The following is a 16340-nucleotide window of genomic DNA, read 5'->3' as shown; positions in this document are numbered from 1 at the left end:
TGTAGAAACCAACGAATTACTTTTTAAATTATAAAAATCAAAATGATATTCGTTTCAAATTTTAAAAATTACATGTATAATGTTGTTGAATTAATTTCAAGAAGACCTTTATGCCACAGATTTTTTTTTTCTTTTGCAGCAAGATTCTTTCCTTCATCTTGCCAGAAATATAAAGTTAGGCATCACGATATAAAAATTAAAGAAAGTTAGGCACCACCATATAAAAAAGAAAGTTACTAGATGGTGATATGCTAGGTTGTACACAGCATGTGTGTATGTGACAAATATGGGCTGTGCCGATCGGGTCGATATCCTTGGGTAAGTCTTTAGCTTCCAAGAGGAGGCTTACACATTCTACATGATCTGTACATTTTGTTAATTCAAACAGGGTATGTCTCCTATTAAAAGAATATACGAATATGTTTATTAAAGTTTTTTTTTTCTTGATTTTGGATTCCAAGCTAAAACATAGACCTATAAGATGAGATGAAGTGAGTAAATTTTTAATGTAGAACGTTATAAAGAGAGAATAGAAAATAATCAAGATACAAATAGGTTTCGTTTGGTAAAATTGAAATTTTTTTTCAAAAAAATATATTAATCTTTTCTTCCCTTTAAAAGAATGAAAATTTTTATAAATATAAATTATTTTACGAATTAATAAACACAAATTATTTTTACGTCTTAAAATGTAATTATATGATTATTATAGCAAGTACTGGTCTAGAACAAAATGCATAGCTTTCGATAAAATTATTGATTTTTCTTATCAAAAGATAAGAGGAAGTATGTATGAAGCAATTAAAATTTTGACAAATTAGATTAAAGAAAGTGAAACAGAAAGATACGCAGGAAAGCAAAAGAAGTAGACAGTGGGGGGCTGAGTAGTCATGACGCGAATGATCGAATCTGAGATCTCTCCTTTTGCTTCTTTCTTCTTTCCTTTCCCCTTTTTCTCGATCTGTCCCAGATATAACACATGCGTGTTCGTCCCTTTTGTCGACTACTGCTCCACTCCTAACCCTTATATAAAGGCCTCACACTGGTTTTGCTTTCCTTGCATCCAAATCTCTCTCTCTCTCTCTTTCTGTCATTGTGTTCATGGAGCGGTCCACGCGTTTATTCTCAGCTGCCTTTGTTCTTCTGTTGCTTCTCCTGGCGACAGGTTTTTCTTTTGCCCTTTCCAATTGACTTGACTTGACCTTAATTTTTTTGGGTAATTTATTTATTGATTATTATTATTATTATTATATGTTTCCTTAACTAAAATAAAGTTTTTGCATATTTTGTTACATGTGAATCTATCAAAGAAGAGATGGGCCCAAAGGCAGCGGAAGCAAGGACATGCCAGTCTCAGAGCCATCGCTTCAAGGGCATGTGCATGAGGAAGAGTAACTGTGCCGCCGTCTGCCAGACGGAAGGTTTCCACAGTGGACATTGCCGAGGCTTTCATCGCCGATGCTTCTGCACTAAACACTGTTAGCCATATGAATTAATGAATCTCTTATTTCCATAGCCCCTGAGGCTTCCTTTTGAGAGAATAAGGTATCCCCGGCATTTTGAGCACGAGGAACTGTTTTTTTTAACTCTATATTCATCTGTCTTTGTCATGTTTTGTGTCACATGGAATAAATTTTCATTCTTTATAAAAGTTGTCAATGTAATTCTTTGAGGTTACATTTTAATTTTGTCTATTTTTAATTATAATTTTGCTTTTTATCTTTATATAAGTAAGAAGTAAGTAATAAAAATATCAATTAAATAAAAACATCTTTCACATTTTAATGCTCAATAGAAAAGCATGGCCGTAAATGGAAGAACCGTGGGAATCTTAGTGCCAGCTGGATGTGCATGCACGAGGTCGTAGTCATTCTATTTTTTGTAGGTGCATTAAATTATGAAAGGATGAAACAAAGAATGATCCGTACCCCAAAGTGGAAATGTAAAAATAATAGCCTAATGAATATAAGACAACCTTTAAAAGAAAAAAATTAATTTGATGTCTTACAATTGAACGGATTTTTTTTTTCAATTTCTTTAGCATTTCTCGGTTAATGAAATCAAAATAATAAGGCTGCCTGGCATATTTGAAAATTCTAAGAAGAATTAACCTTGGTGGTTACGTACGTTTCTTGTTATGCTCCTTTAGAGTTGATGGAAAATTCAAAAGTCGTCAAAGGTGCATAAATATCCACAGACACAGTGACAGTGGTTTTTTTTTTTTTTGAAAAGTGTAATATTTATTAACTTTAATACTGTAATGTCATTTCAAGTGCTTATAATACTAAAAACTCTCATGGCATAACCAGAACCGGTCGGGGCAAAGAGAAGCTGTACAAAAAAAAAAAAAAAAAAAAAAAAAAAAAAACCCCAGCCATTGAGTAGACAATGGCGTTCGCAGCAAAAGATCCTAGAATCTCTCATCAAAAGCCAGCACCCTGTAAACAGAAAGTGAGCGGCTCCACAGGATCAAACACAGGCTATCCTAAACTACCCCAAAAAGTGGTCAAACATTACATATAAACTTCTCCCAAAAATTAAAAACCTAAGCAACAAAATCACTTCTAACCAAACCATCCAATAGCAGCAGAGGCTCTACAATCCGCAAAAGTGAGCTCTAAGATCAAAAACTCAAAAAACATTCTCATCGTTAACTATTCCTAATTCCTTGAAAAACTCCAAACCACTCATAGACCACAGCAACAAAAGCATCCACAATCACGACCCTCTCCTCACCTTTCGACTCAGCTCATTGATGAGACCGTGAACAGTCATACCAAAACCAGCAGCACAGCATATATAGCACGCAGCTTTATATTGACTTCCCGTAGTGCATCCTTGCTTCCCCTAACCTTTTACTCCAACGTCTTGAATTCATTAGTTCTTTGTCATCCTTGTGGCTTTTTCCATTTCCATCAGCTTGTGAAGATTCAGGCCCCAGTCGAAACTTGAAAGATGAAACTCCAACCTGCACTCACCCTGGAAAGCAGAAAATGTTTTGAAATTTCCAAGTCCCACAAACCTAATCAAGCTTTCACACTTTCCTTAATTTTCCATATTCACTCTCATGAAACCAAACTCAGGACACATGGAACCCCCTCAAAAATATTCAAAAGTTTCACTTCCCTCGATGAACCTTTCCCCACCCATAAGTTTCTCCCTGTCCTCTCTGCCGCCCTCCCAACCCTCCTAAATACCCTATGAAAGATTGAAATCACAAAAGAATATATTTTTTCTTTTTTCTTTTTCTCTTCTCTCTTTTTTCCCTCCTTTTTCTTCTTTGAAGACTCTGAAAATGTGAAGCATAGACCTCCTTCCGTGAAAAAATTTCATTCCCATAAAATTCACAGTCAAAGTACTTATTAAGTCCCTCTACTAATAATTTAATAAAATTCAAATAAATCATTATTCTTTTATTACGTTCAATCAAATTCTTATATTGTTATTTTAAATCAAATAAATTTTTATAACTAATGATTAACTAATTACATTAGTCAATATTTCATTTCTTATTTTATACTCGCATTAATATAGAGCTGATGTGAATGGTGAAAAAATCACATGATCATATCATCATAGTACATTAATATGCCACGTCATTAGATATTATGATATGTCAAAATATCACGTCAGCGTCACATAATATAAAATAATAAGTGACATTTTAATTAAGTCAACCTTTAATTATAAGAGCTTATTTAACTCAAAAAAATAATAAAAAAAAGTTTATTTGATTAGTTGAACATAATAAAAAATAAAAATTTATTTAAATTTTTTTTAATAGTTTGAAAGTCTGGTTCAATTCTTTGGATAAAATCGAACTGTTGGGTAATTAAGATGTTGAGTGAAGTTTGGATGGGGTTGAATTTTGGATTTGTTAGCTGCTGGATTATTTGTGTGGAGCATATTTACTTGATTTGGGAAAGGAGATTATGTGGAAGTGGTGGCGGTGGAGTTGGATATATTCATCCTTGAAGTATTGGAGCTAAAGTAAAATTATTTTTAATGGATTCTAGATGAGGTTGGTAAGGACCTAAAAGAGATTTTAAGTAAAATTATTCAAAGCGGCAACTATAATTTCCTTGGACAATGTTAGTGCTTGGTTATGACTATAAAACATGTACAAAAACATGTTATAAGATAAAAAAGTTTTTACATGTCATGTTGAAAAAAAAATATTGTTGTTATATGCCATACACAAAAAAATATTACGCGTCATGTTAAAAAAATATTATTGTTACACGCTATGTTGAAAAAGTATTATTGTTATACACCATGTATAAAAATATGTTACACGCCATGATTAAACAAGGTTGTTAGACACCATGTTGAAAAAAAAATATTGTTGTTACACGTCATGTACAAAAATATGTTATATGCTATGTTGAAAAAAAAATAATACTGTTACATGTCATGCTGAAAAAATATTATTGTTACATGCCATATTCAAAAAATTTTGTTATACTTTAATGTCTAAAATGTTGTTGTTCCTTACAAACTAAAATTTCAAATTCTCTCAACGCTATGTACTTCTTTTTTTTTTTTGACAACTTGACATCAATTAAAGTGTTTCTAATATATTTTCATAAATCAAAACACAAATTTTCATATCTAAAATACCTATTTTGACTAAAATTGAAAAAAATTTCATTTGAAACCCTAGATTTATAAATTTCAAATTCTTGAGTTTATTGTTGTTTAGGTTTCGAATTGATCTAATTAAAAACTATTTCAAACATCTGTGATTATTTCTACCATTTTAGTTTTATAAAAAATACTTAAAAATCAAAATTTTCAAATAGCCACCCATCTTAAGCACATCAAAACCATCGTTTGGAGTCTTAAAAGCGCAAGAGAGAGAAATTGAGAACACAATAGACGAATGCCGAGGAGAGAAATTGATAAAATTAAAGAGAGCTTAATGGTGAGAAAGAGTAATCAGAAGCACAGATGAGGAAAATTGTGATGAATGGTTTAATTTATTTAAAATAGTTTCAAGAATTTTTTTGTCAAGTCATAATTAAATATGACTAAAAATAATTACATTTATTTTGATAATTACTTTTAAAATACTCTTATAAAAAAAAGATTATTCATCATAATGTTCTCTAAAATAATCATTGTTCATTTGCAGCTCCTACGCGGTTTCGCCCAGATTGGGAGCAATGAGCAATAATATAAAAGACCCGTTTACACAACAAACGTGGGCTACGATCACCATTAAGATGCAAGGCAACTAAATTATTATAGAATGCTAAGTCAGTCCATCAGTCTCTCGGAAAAAAGTCATTAGAAATAGCATAACTTAATTGTTCGAGGCAAAATCCTATATATATATATATATATACACTGAAGGCGAAAGTTGTGGATAAAGATAATGGCAGCCTAACTGTATAAACAATTGTTTTATTTTAGCACTATTGCTTAAGGAATCGGAATTTCAAAGTCAAATGTGTTTTACTCGAAACATGCAAGCAAATTGAGAATGGGTCAAAGAGACAAAACTGATAATGCCAGCGGCTCCAAAATTGAACAGTGACCAGACAAACACCGACCATTGTACAATGCCCCTATAAATTGAAGAGGAGCTAGCTACCAAGCTCTCCATGATCCTCTTTTCTTCTCATTTTCTCAACCTTGTTTGTTAACAAATCATAACATTGTTTACGTCAAAGAACATAAAGGAAAAATGGCGATAGCAGTTACAAATTCTATGTCGTCCCTAGCGAGCAGAGCTGCTGCCGTGGTGATGCTGCTGCGTTTTAGCAGGGCATGCCAAGCACAGCTTTCTTCTACATTTTATGAAAATACATGCTCCAATGCACTGAGTACTATTCGCACGGTCATCAGAACCGCCATTGCAAGAGAGCGTAGAATGGCAGCATCCCTAATTCGCCTTCATTTCCATGATTGCTTTGTTCAGGTATTGTTGGAACAATTCGATGTCGGTTTTAATTTCTTACACCAACATATCTATATATGCAATAGCGTAATGAATCCTCTAGCGTTTAAGGGATGTGATGCCTCAATCTTACTAAACGATGCCCCCTCAATCACAAGCGAAAAGAATGTACTGCAAAATAAAGACTCAGAAAGAGGTTACGAAGTCATTGACAAGGCAAAATCTGATGTGGAGAAAATATGTCCTGGAGTTGTATCTTGTGCAGATATCCTCGCAGTTGCAGCCAGGGATGCCTCCGAATACGTGAGTAGGCTTAACATAAAACCTTCCTTCCAAGAACCCAGATACTGTTGAAGATTGATCAATAATTATCCATTAGTAAAGTCCTAATAAAGTGGGAGTCAAAGTAACAGATTCCTATAATCTGTGAAGTCACAATTTTAGCACAAAATTTGGAAACAAACTCCTCTATAAATAATGTCTAGTCGTTTGTTTTATTTTTATGTTCAGTTTTCAGACCTTTTTCTACTATTTATCTTGTACTGTTTTTAATACAGAGGTCATTTGGTCCTCACATATTTTTATTGTGTTTATCTTCAATTTCTTGTTTGTTCTGCTATATTTGGCTCTCTGTACTTGATCCATTTTTCATCATTTTGGTATCCGTGCCAGGTTGCAAGGGGTTTTTTGTTCGTACTGATCAAGATGGCAGGGAAGTTTGGAACAAAATTTGAGATTCCACATTTTGATGGAACTAATTTTGCACTATGGAAATTGAAGATGCATGCAGTGCTTGTGAAGGATGGTTGTGCTGTTGCCCTCTCTACAAAGAAAGACAAACCTGAAGGCATGACTGATAAGCAATTTGCTGAGAGGGCTGAAATAGCCTTGGCAAACTTACAGCTAGCTTTGGAAGATAATGTTTTGTTCAATATGGAGACAGAGACATCTGCAAAAGGTCTGTGGGACAAGCTCAATAGTATCTATTAAGGCAAACATTTGACGGACAAAATCTTCTTGAGGCGTCAGCTATATAACATGAAGATGAGAGATGGAGATTCTATGCAAGAACATCTTAACCAGTTCAATTCACTTGTCAGTAAGCTTCAAGCCCTTGATGTTAAGATTGATGATGAAGAAAAGGCAAGTATCTTACTTTGTTCTATGCCTGATTCTTGGGATAATTTGATTATGAATCTAAGCCATGTGAAGGTTTTTTATGTGGATTCCATTGTAGCATCACTACTAACAGAGGAAATGAGGCGTAAATCCACTCAATCTAATCCTGGTGATGTTATGTATATTTGAGGTAGATCCATGAAAGAAATTTTGGTGACAAAGAAAAAGAAATTAACAAAGTGTTAGAATTACGGCAAGTTGGGGCATGTGAAGAAGGATTACAGATATCGGAGAAATGAGAATCTTGGGATAGGTAATTCTCATGGTAACATAGTAGAAGTCACTTCAATAGCAGAATATGGAGATATACTGATCGCAACATCAGAAAAATTAAAAATCCTAAATCAATGGATTTTTTATTCTAGACCATCTTTTCATATGACTTCACATAAGAAATGGTTTCACACTTATAAATCATGTGAAGGCGGCATTGTTTACATGGGTGTCAATGGGGAATGTCTAGTAGTGGGCGTTGGAGAGATTAAAATCAAGATGTTTGATGGATGTGTCCTCACCATTTCTGATGTACGACATGTACCTGCCTTGAAGAAGAGTCTTCTATCCCTAGGGATGTTTGGCAAACATAATATGAAACTTGTTGGAGAGAATCATCATTTGGAGGTGATGTAAGGCATCGTGGTGGTAACCAAAGGAGAATTGAAGGGCAATCTGTACAGATTTAGTGGTGAAACCTTTGTTGGAGAAGCTACTATTACCAGGGACAAGTCAGACCTCTCCATGGTTTGGCAAAGGCCGATTAGGGCACATGAGTAATCGTGGACTTTAGGTACTTACAAATCGAAAGCTTCTTCCTAGTTTTAATCTATTTCTACAAGTTTTTGTGAGGATTGTATGTATGGAAAGCAACATAGATTGGCTTTTTCTCTGTCTACAAAAAAAGTTAAAATTTTCTTGATTTAATCCATGCTGACACTTGTGAAGTACCTGCTGTTTCTATTAGTGGATATTCTTACTTTGTGATTTTTATTAACAATTTCTCTTGCAAGGTATGGATTTTTATGCTCAAAAGTAAGTCAAATGTTTTTGAGAAATTCAAGATGTTCAAAGCATTGGTTGAGAATCAAAAGGTATTAAAAATTAGATGTTTCTGAACTGATAATGGAGGAGAATTTTACTCTAAGGAGTTTAATGTTTTTTGCAGTGAACATGGTAGTAAAAGACAAGTAACAGTGCCAGGAACACCACAACAAAATGGTGTTGCAAAGAGAATGAATCAAACTCTCCTAGAACGTGCTAAAAGTATGATGAGCATTACAAGCTAGGTAAGGAATTCTGGGCAGAATATGTAAGTACTGTTTGTTACTTAACTAATCATTCTCCTGCAGTGTCTCTCGATGTGAAAGTTCTATAAAAAGTTTGGATAGGGAAACCTATAAATTATTCTTTCCTGCGTGTGTTTGGTTGTGATGCTTATGTTTAGGTTCCTAAGGAACAGAGAAATAAAATTGATAAGAATTCAAAAAAATGTATTTTCTTGGCTATGAGACCAGTAGAAAAAGGGTACAAGTTGTGGGATCCTATTGCTTGTAAGATCATCTTTAGCCGAGATATTACTTTCATTGAAAATGCCTTTCAAGGCATGCTTGAAAAGCAAGAAGCAATGAAGACTACAATTGAGCACGACACATGTGTTGATGAAGAGGAAATGTCTCAAAATGAACTTAGTCAGAATTATCAAGTGAGGAGCCTTTTCTTGTAGACCCTCATGAAATGCCAACATGTTCTCGAAGGACAATTAAGCCGTCGACCAATTACGATGATTATATCACTCTTTTAAATTCTCAAACTAATTATGTTAGTGCTTATGTTGCATTAGCAAAAGAGCAAGAGCCTACTATAAAGAGGCTTGTGACTCCATATATTCAGACAAATGGAGATGTGCCATAAAGGAGTAAATGGAATCCTTGCATAAGAACGAGACTTGGGACCTCGTTTAGTTACTTGAAGGTCGAAAAACTATTAGCTGTCAATGGATTTACAAACTAAAAAAGGATTCAGATAGGAATACGGAAAGATACAAGGCTAGGTTTGTGGCAAAAAGGTATGTTTAAAAACCCGATATTGATTTTGAATAGGTGTTTTCTCCATTTGTTTGTTTGACTACTATTAGAGTTATTTTGGCTCTTACTATTGCTTATGATTTTGAGTTAAAACAATTAGATGTGAAAACAACTTTCTTACATGGTGATTTGAATGAAGAAATTTATATGTCACAACCAGAAGGCTTTGTCGAAGAAAGTAAGAGAAATCTAGTTTGTCGGTTGAATAAATCGCTTTATAGTCTTAAGTAGACGCCTAGGTGTTGGTATAAGCAATTTGATTCCTTCATTGTGAGCTTGGGTTTTAAAAGATGTGAAGCTGACCATTGTGCTTATATTTATAATTTTAACAATGGTTGCTTTTGTTTCTTGTTATTGTATGTGGACAATATGATTATTGCAGGAAATAGTTTGGAACAGGTGTCTACACTAAAAGCTCAATTGGTTGGGGAATTTAAAATGAAGGATTTGGGAGTTGTAAATCAAATTCTTGGGATGAAGGTATTTAAAGAAAGAAAGAACAGGAAGATCTGATTATCTCAAAAGAGTTATATAGAAAGAATTCTATCGCGCCTCAATATGCAGAATGCAAAACTAGTAAGTACTTAATTTCTTGTTCATATTAAATTGTCTTCAGAATTATCTCCCAGCACTGACGCAGAGAAGGCAGCAATGTCTCGAGTAGCATATTCATCAGCAGTAGGGTGCCTTATGTTTACCCTGGTATGTACAAGACCAAACCTCAAACAAGCAGTGGGAGTAGTTAGTAGATATATGGCAAATCCAGGTCGTGATCATTGGATGGCTGTTAAGTGGATCCTTAGATATCTAGAAGGCACACAGAATGTCTCATTATGTTTCGGACACATGAAGCCACAGTGCATTGGTTTTGTTGATGCAGATTTTGATGGTGATAAGGATAAAAGGAGATTTACTACAAGCTATATTTTTACCATGTCAGGAGGTGCAATCAGCTAGGAATCAAAATTACAATCAGTTGTACCATTATCAACAATGGAGGCAGAATATATGGCAGCAACACATGCTTGCAAGGAAGCTATGTGGCTACAAAGGCTTCTTGAAGAATTGATGATGAGACAACAAGAGGTTATTTATGTTAATGGTGATAGACAAAGTGCTTTTAATTGGCCATAAACCCAGCTTTCCACTCATGTATGAAGCACATTGATGTCCGTTATCATTTGTTCGAGATGTGGTTGACAATGGCAAGATTATCTTATAGAAAATTCATACAGACTTGAATCCTACAGACATGTTAACTAAGTTTGTGACAAGAGAGAAGTTTATTTGGTTCAAGAATTCTTTGGGCCTTAAAGCAGTTGGTGGTGATAGAATCATGTCTTTAAGTGGGAGAATTATTGAAGATTGAGTCAATAATTATCTGTTAGTAGAGTCTTAATAAAGTGGGAGTCAAACTAACAGATTCCTATAATCTGTGAAGCCACAACTTTAGCACAAAATTAGGAAACAGACTCGTCTATAAATGATTTCTAGTCTTTTGTTTTATTTTTATGTTCAGTTTTCAGATCTTTTTCTACTCTTTATCTTGTATTGTTTTTAATGCAGAAGTCATTTGGTCTTTACATATTTTTATTGTGTTTATCTTCAATTTCCTATTTGTTCTGCTATATTTGGCTCTCCATACTTGATCCATTTTTCATTAGACATCACACTTGTCATCATAGTTTCCTCTATTGAATTGTCACCCTTAATTAGAACTTTTTTTCTTGAAACAACATAGATGGGTGGCCCATCTTGGACAGTGAAGCTTGGGAAAAGAGATTCTACCACTGCTAGCATAAGTCTTGTTACAAGTCAACTTCCTCATTTCATAGCCAACCTTGAAAGCCTCATTGATCTCTTCGAAAACAAAGGGCTTAGTCCAAGAGACATGGTTACTTTGTCAGGTTTGTGAAAAATCATTTTAATAAAATGCTCTGATCACACTTCATTTTCTTTGTCACTAACAAGAGCTTTAATCCATATGCAAGTTCCCATACCATTGGATAAGCTTAATGCGTTACATTTCGGAACAGAATATACAACAATGCAAGTGACATCGATGCCAGACTTGCTAGCACATGCAAGCATTGTTGTCCGGCCGCTCTTGGTAATGGCGATGGAAATTTTGCAGCACTCGATCTGGTTATGCCTAATTCCTTTGACAATAATTGCTTCAAGAACAAGATGCAGAAGAAGTCTATTTTGGAGTTAGATCAAGTCCTCTTCAGTGGTGGATCCACAGATAACATAATCTCCGAGTATAGTAGGACCTTTATACTTTCAAGTTTGATTTTTCAACTGCCACGATCAAAATGGGAGTTATCCAACTTCTTATAGGTCCAGCTGGGATGATAAGGAAGATTTGCAACTGTGTTAACTAGTGATGGATCTTCATACCTTTGTGGAAACTAAATCTATCATGATTTTAAAAGCTTTCTTTCCCTCAATTGTATATGTGTGTGTTTCTTTTCTCTCTTAATTTATTTATTCCTTTCATTTTTTCAAATGTACAACTATAAAAATGATTTTTTTTACTATCTACTTTCTTATATGTAATATTTTGAATTGAATAATCACTGTAATGAAAACAAGAGGTTTATAGACTTCTTTTTTACTATGCATTATACTAAAGCTAGAATTGTACTTGTGTAAATGTCACAATCTCACGTTGCTAAGAGATGAGATAAATTATGAGCTTATAAGTAAGAGAGATATCAAAAGTTAAATGGAACACTATCTGTAAGCCAAAGCATTATAGGGATCAAATGTTGCACTCCTTGGAAAATGGTGGTGGCGCTATGATGTGGAAGGCAATACATTATTAAGGTGCTTGATTTCATAAAAGTACAGCATGAGTGAGGTGCATTGGATCCCTTCAGTTAGGAATCTGAGCAGGATGTCTAATGTTTAGAGAAGTATCATCACATTACCTACCTCTCCAGAGATTTATGACCTAATAAGCCCTGTTGCATGCAAATGATTTCCTGGTAATGGATTAAACGTCTATTTTTGGCTTGATGTATGGCTCCATAGTGATCACCCTATATGCTTTAAACTCCTCCACTTATTTTCATTGTCCACTAATAAGGAGGCAAAGGTGATTGATGTGTGGAACCAGGGTCAATGGACTGTAACATTCTAATGCAATCTGTACACATGGGAAAAAAACGAGTATAAGTAGCCTTTTGACTCCTTAGCTTGTATCACTCCAGTTTTTTATAGAGATGATAGACTAGTGTGGAAACATGACCCAAAAGGTAATTTTTCAATTAAAACACTTACCTCTCTTTTGGGCTCAAGTTGTGGTGAAAAACAAGTCTGGTATACATCCATTTGGAATATCTCTATTTCGCCGAAAGTACAAGGATTCATGTGACCAACTATTCTTTACTCTATGCCAACCAAGACTTTTCTAAGGTCAAGGGGAGTCCCCTTCAATTATGAGCAATTATTGTGTGAATGGTGCAAGGCAAAGACAAAGACGTGCACCCATATCCTTTTGTCTTGTAGATTTAGCTAGACAGTATGGGTAATAGTTCTCCAATGATGGGTAATGAGCTTAGTATCTTCAAACTCGATAGCTACATAGATATGTGCTTGGGATACTTGTTAGTTTGTGTGTTTGTCAAAGAAAAGATGGATGATAGTATGTGGAGCAACTATATGGTCATTATAGCTTGCGAGAATTGAGTCAGTTTTTAATGGTAAGTGATGGGATAGTATGGAGTTGGTTAACCTTATTTGTATACAATCTCTTTCTAGACTAAGGTATGTGATGGCATGGATTTGGTTGATGAGGTTGAATGGTGGACTAAACCTTGGAATATTAGCACCACATGATCCTCACTTCATATACATATTATGAAGAGCGATGAGTTAAACCCTTTCCTAAACCCTAGTCATTAGATGGTTGCCATCCACATTAGCAACCTTCCCTCGCAAATCACCCAACAATGGCTCAATATTACTAGTAGATTTTATGGTTGAGTCATCAATTCCTATATTCCCTTTAATCAACCGAATCAAGGAAGGAAGTATAGTTTTGCACATTTTGGGTTATTGAAGGAAGCTTAGTGTACAATCAGGGGACTTGTCGGTGTTTGGTTTTTTGACCAAAGGTTAACAGTTTCCTTTGCTAACTAGAACCCCAAATTGCACCCTAGAAATACCGATTGGGAGAAATCTGCCACTTAACACCTCAATCATTGCAGTAATCTATGACCTTGAAATGTTGGTAGAGAGAGATCAACAACCAAAATCTCTAATTGAAGTGGTTAGAGGTTCGTTCCCAATCAACAACTTCCCATTCAAGTCAAAAGAAGACCTATTCCTAATGAAAGGCATTCCAACTATTTTCCTCAAAATCCCACTCATTCTTAACCTATTGTTTCAAATTTTGCCCATACCAACCAACAAAACAATGGTGGAAAAACCCAAAATACCTTTTCTGTACACCATAGACCTTTTTACAACACCAAAATACCTAGAATCAACCCACCAGGTCCTCTTTGAAAGCTTTAATAGAAAACCAAGATGACTTATCTCAACTCAATTTGCCATCTCCTCCCCCTTGGAGGACTTTTTTAGGCTTTTTATTAGACACATTGAAAACGAAATGCTCCACTGTTTGGAAAAGAGTGTAGTGAGTCATAACAAATATATATAAAAAAAAAAACTTGAGACAATTTTCTCTGAAATAAGGGAAAGTATCTTTTCTTGTCTATCTGTTAAATGAATTGTTGGTTACCAATTCCTCATATCTTTTTCTAATAAAAAGTTATTTGAAAAGGCAAAAGCTTGTCAATGGGATTGGCTCTTTAAATGGTTCAGATCTTTGAAAGAATGGTCACCAAATATCAATAAGGATTCAAGAAGACGTTGGCTTTTTGTTTCAGGAATTACCTTCCATGCTTGGAATAGAACCTCTTTCTTTAGAATTGGTAATATTTGGGAATCTTTTACGAATTTGGGTGACGAAACTTCATCACTTATCACTTTTGAAAAGGCCATAATCCTCATCAATACTAATTGTGTATCAAGAATTGATGAAATTATCCACCTAGCTATAAGTAATCAAATATACCCCATTCAAGTTTGTGAATTTATGCTTGATTGTTTACTTGATTACCCAAGCCTCACCCATTGGAAAGATATACCAGTATTGATTGCTCTAGTCATCCAAGCAACAACAATGGTGGAAATATCCATGGCAGAGAAAACATTGTTGGTGATAATGATCTGAATGTACCAAATTCTTCTACCCGATCTGTTAACCCACCCTTATCAATGAATCCAGATCTTCTCCCAATCTCGGTCCAAAATGGTGTGCAAGCCTTACATAATGACTTGGTTTTACCCAATGGTGAAAACTTAGCAATTGAGCCCATGAATTCACAACCCATAAGCCGAAGGTCTTATGTCCAGCTTTACCCAATTCAATCCATCCCATTGACTAGGCCTCTATCCCTATGGGTGTGTAAACGGTTAGTTCAGTTAATTCGGTTATTGGATATCCAATAACCTAACTAACCGAACTCCTAGTTAAAAATAACCGAAATTGAATTGAACTATATAACTAACCGAACAAACAGAAACCGAACTGATTCAATTAGTTCGGTTCAGTTTCCAAAAACCAAACTTAATAAATTTTTTATTTTTTTTGTTTGTATATATTTATTTATGTTGTTTTTTTTAAATAAATCAATATTACAAAAATATTAAAAATGATCTTAAAAATTATAATAAATAAAATAAATACTCATATAATTTATATGATATAAACAACAATAAATAATTAAAAACATTGATAGAAACAACAATAAATAATCTTGAGTGAATAACAACAAATCATTAACAGTATTTAACAATAGATAAAAACAACAACAAATAGTCTTCAACAAATAGGTTGTACCCTTAAATTAGGCCCTGGAGAGTACATACTAGCAGAAATAGAGGTGAGAGACACTAAACCAATTAGAGACTATGTAGCAAAGGGGGGTTCAGATGGAAGGAAAGATGCAGGAGACGAGGGTGGTGCAACAAAGGGAAGTGCAATGGTAGGTGCTTGGGTTGGATTTGCAGCAGCAGGCACATTAGCACTAGAAGCACTCATTTCAGAAGTAAGAACGGCAAGCCCAATTCACTTTTTTTGTTGGTAAGATCCAACACACCAATATATGCTCCAATAGCACCCCCATCCTTTCTTCTAAATGTCACAAAAATTTTAAATAAATGAATTACTACAGGAAATTACACCACATTCCTTTGTAGCTAAAACAAATCAAAAAAGTGGAATTTGAAACCTTTCTAATTAACTCTTCCCTCATCTTGGCCATAAAGAAAGGTTGAACAGAGCATGATATAAACAAATTCAACAACAACTTTGTCCAATTAACAACTATATCTCAATCCTAAATTGTAAAATATCAACTCTGTTTTACTTTTTTTTTTGTTTTCTTTAGTTCTGATCTAGGGGCTTTACCAAATGAAAGTAAAAGTAGAAATAAGAGGTGAAGAAGATCACCTGAGTTCATGAAGTTTTCTGGATAAATAAGAAACCAAAAGGATTAAAAGATTTTCATTAAATATATTGGAGAAACTGCATATACGAGTAATAAACATTGTTTCATCAGCATAGAGTATCCTTAGATTTCTGAATAGACAAGTTCTGGAACAAGTCAACTTTCAATAAATCTATGCCTAAAATCAAAACGATTCAACTTATTATTTTCTTAAGCCAAACAAAAAAATCCTAAACTTGATTAAAGATAAAAGCTGAGTAAATCACCATAACATAATCAAAGAACAAAAAAGAAAAATCATGCAAAAAACAAATCACAAATGAATACTAGAGTACCTTAAAAACATTTCCCAAACTCAACCGAATGAAATTAAATTCAATTAAATCAATCACAGCAAACAAAACAAATAGAGAAACTAAATGAAACACAACATAGAAAAATATACAAATAAATTAAAAAAATAACTTAAAACCTATTAAATGTTTTATAAATTCAAATAAGCATTAAATAACATTAGTACATTACTTGATTACGTTAAAGATTATCAAGTACATTGTCCACTACAATCTTTGACAACTCTAAAATACATAAACAAGAAAGTAAGAAATAAAGCAATAACATATTAACAATTGAAACAGCAAAAATGAAATGATG

General features: G+C 34.0%; 1 protein-coding gene and 1 pseudogene across 1 annotated transcript; both read left to right on the top strand.

Annotated features, from left to right (window-relative positions):
* The first annotated feature begins 874 nt into the window (after window positions 1-874).
* Window positions 875-1668, top strand: LOC18609930 (defensin-like protein). Its single transcript, XM_007045292.3, has 2 exons — window positions 875-1165; window positions 1314-1668. Exons 1-2 carry the CDS (start codon window positions 1102-1104, stop codon window positions 1481-1483), a joined length of 234 nt encoding a protein of 77 aa, XP_007045354.3. The 5' UTR covers window positions 875-1101; the 3' UTR covers window positions 1484-1668.
* Window positions 1669-5689: 4021 nt separating this feature from the next.
* Window positions 5690-11546, top strand: LOC18609929 (peroxidase 5-like; annotated as a pseudogene).
* The last annotated feature ends 4794 nt before the right edge of the window (window positions 11547-16340 follow it).

This window comes from Theobroma cacao, chromosome 2 (genome assembly GCF_053813885.1).
Source record: "Theobroma cacao isolate CCN51 chromosome 2, ASM5381388v1, whole genome shotgun sequence".
NCBI classification, from domain to species: domain Eukaryota; kingdom Viridiplantae; phylum Streptophyta; class Magnoliopsida; order Malvales; family Malvaceae; genus Theobroma; species Theobroma cacao.
The sequence above is the reverse complement of the archived record's forward strand: the minus strand, read 5'-3'. Positions and strand labels throughout refer to the sequence as shown.

Excerpts from the sequence above, each read along its gene's own strand:
- LOC18609930 (XM_007045292.3), top strand. The coding sequence starts at position 1,102 with ATGGAGCGGTCCACGCGTTTATTCTCAGCTGCCTTTGTTCTTCTGTTG. Across the intron at positions 1,166-1,313 it reads GTTGCTTCTCCTGGCGACAG|AGATGGGCCCAAAGGCAGCG; the intron begins GTTTTTCTTTTG and ends CTATCAAAGAAG.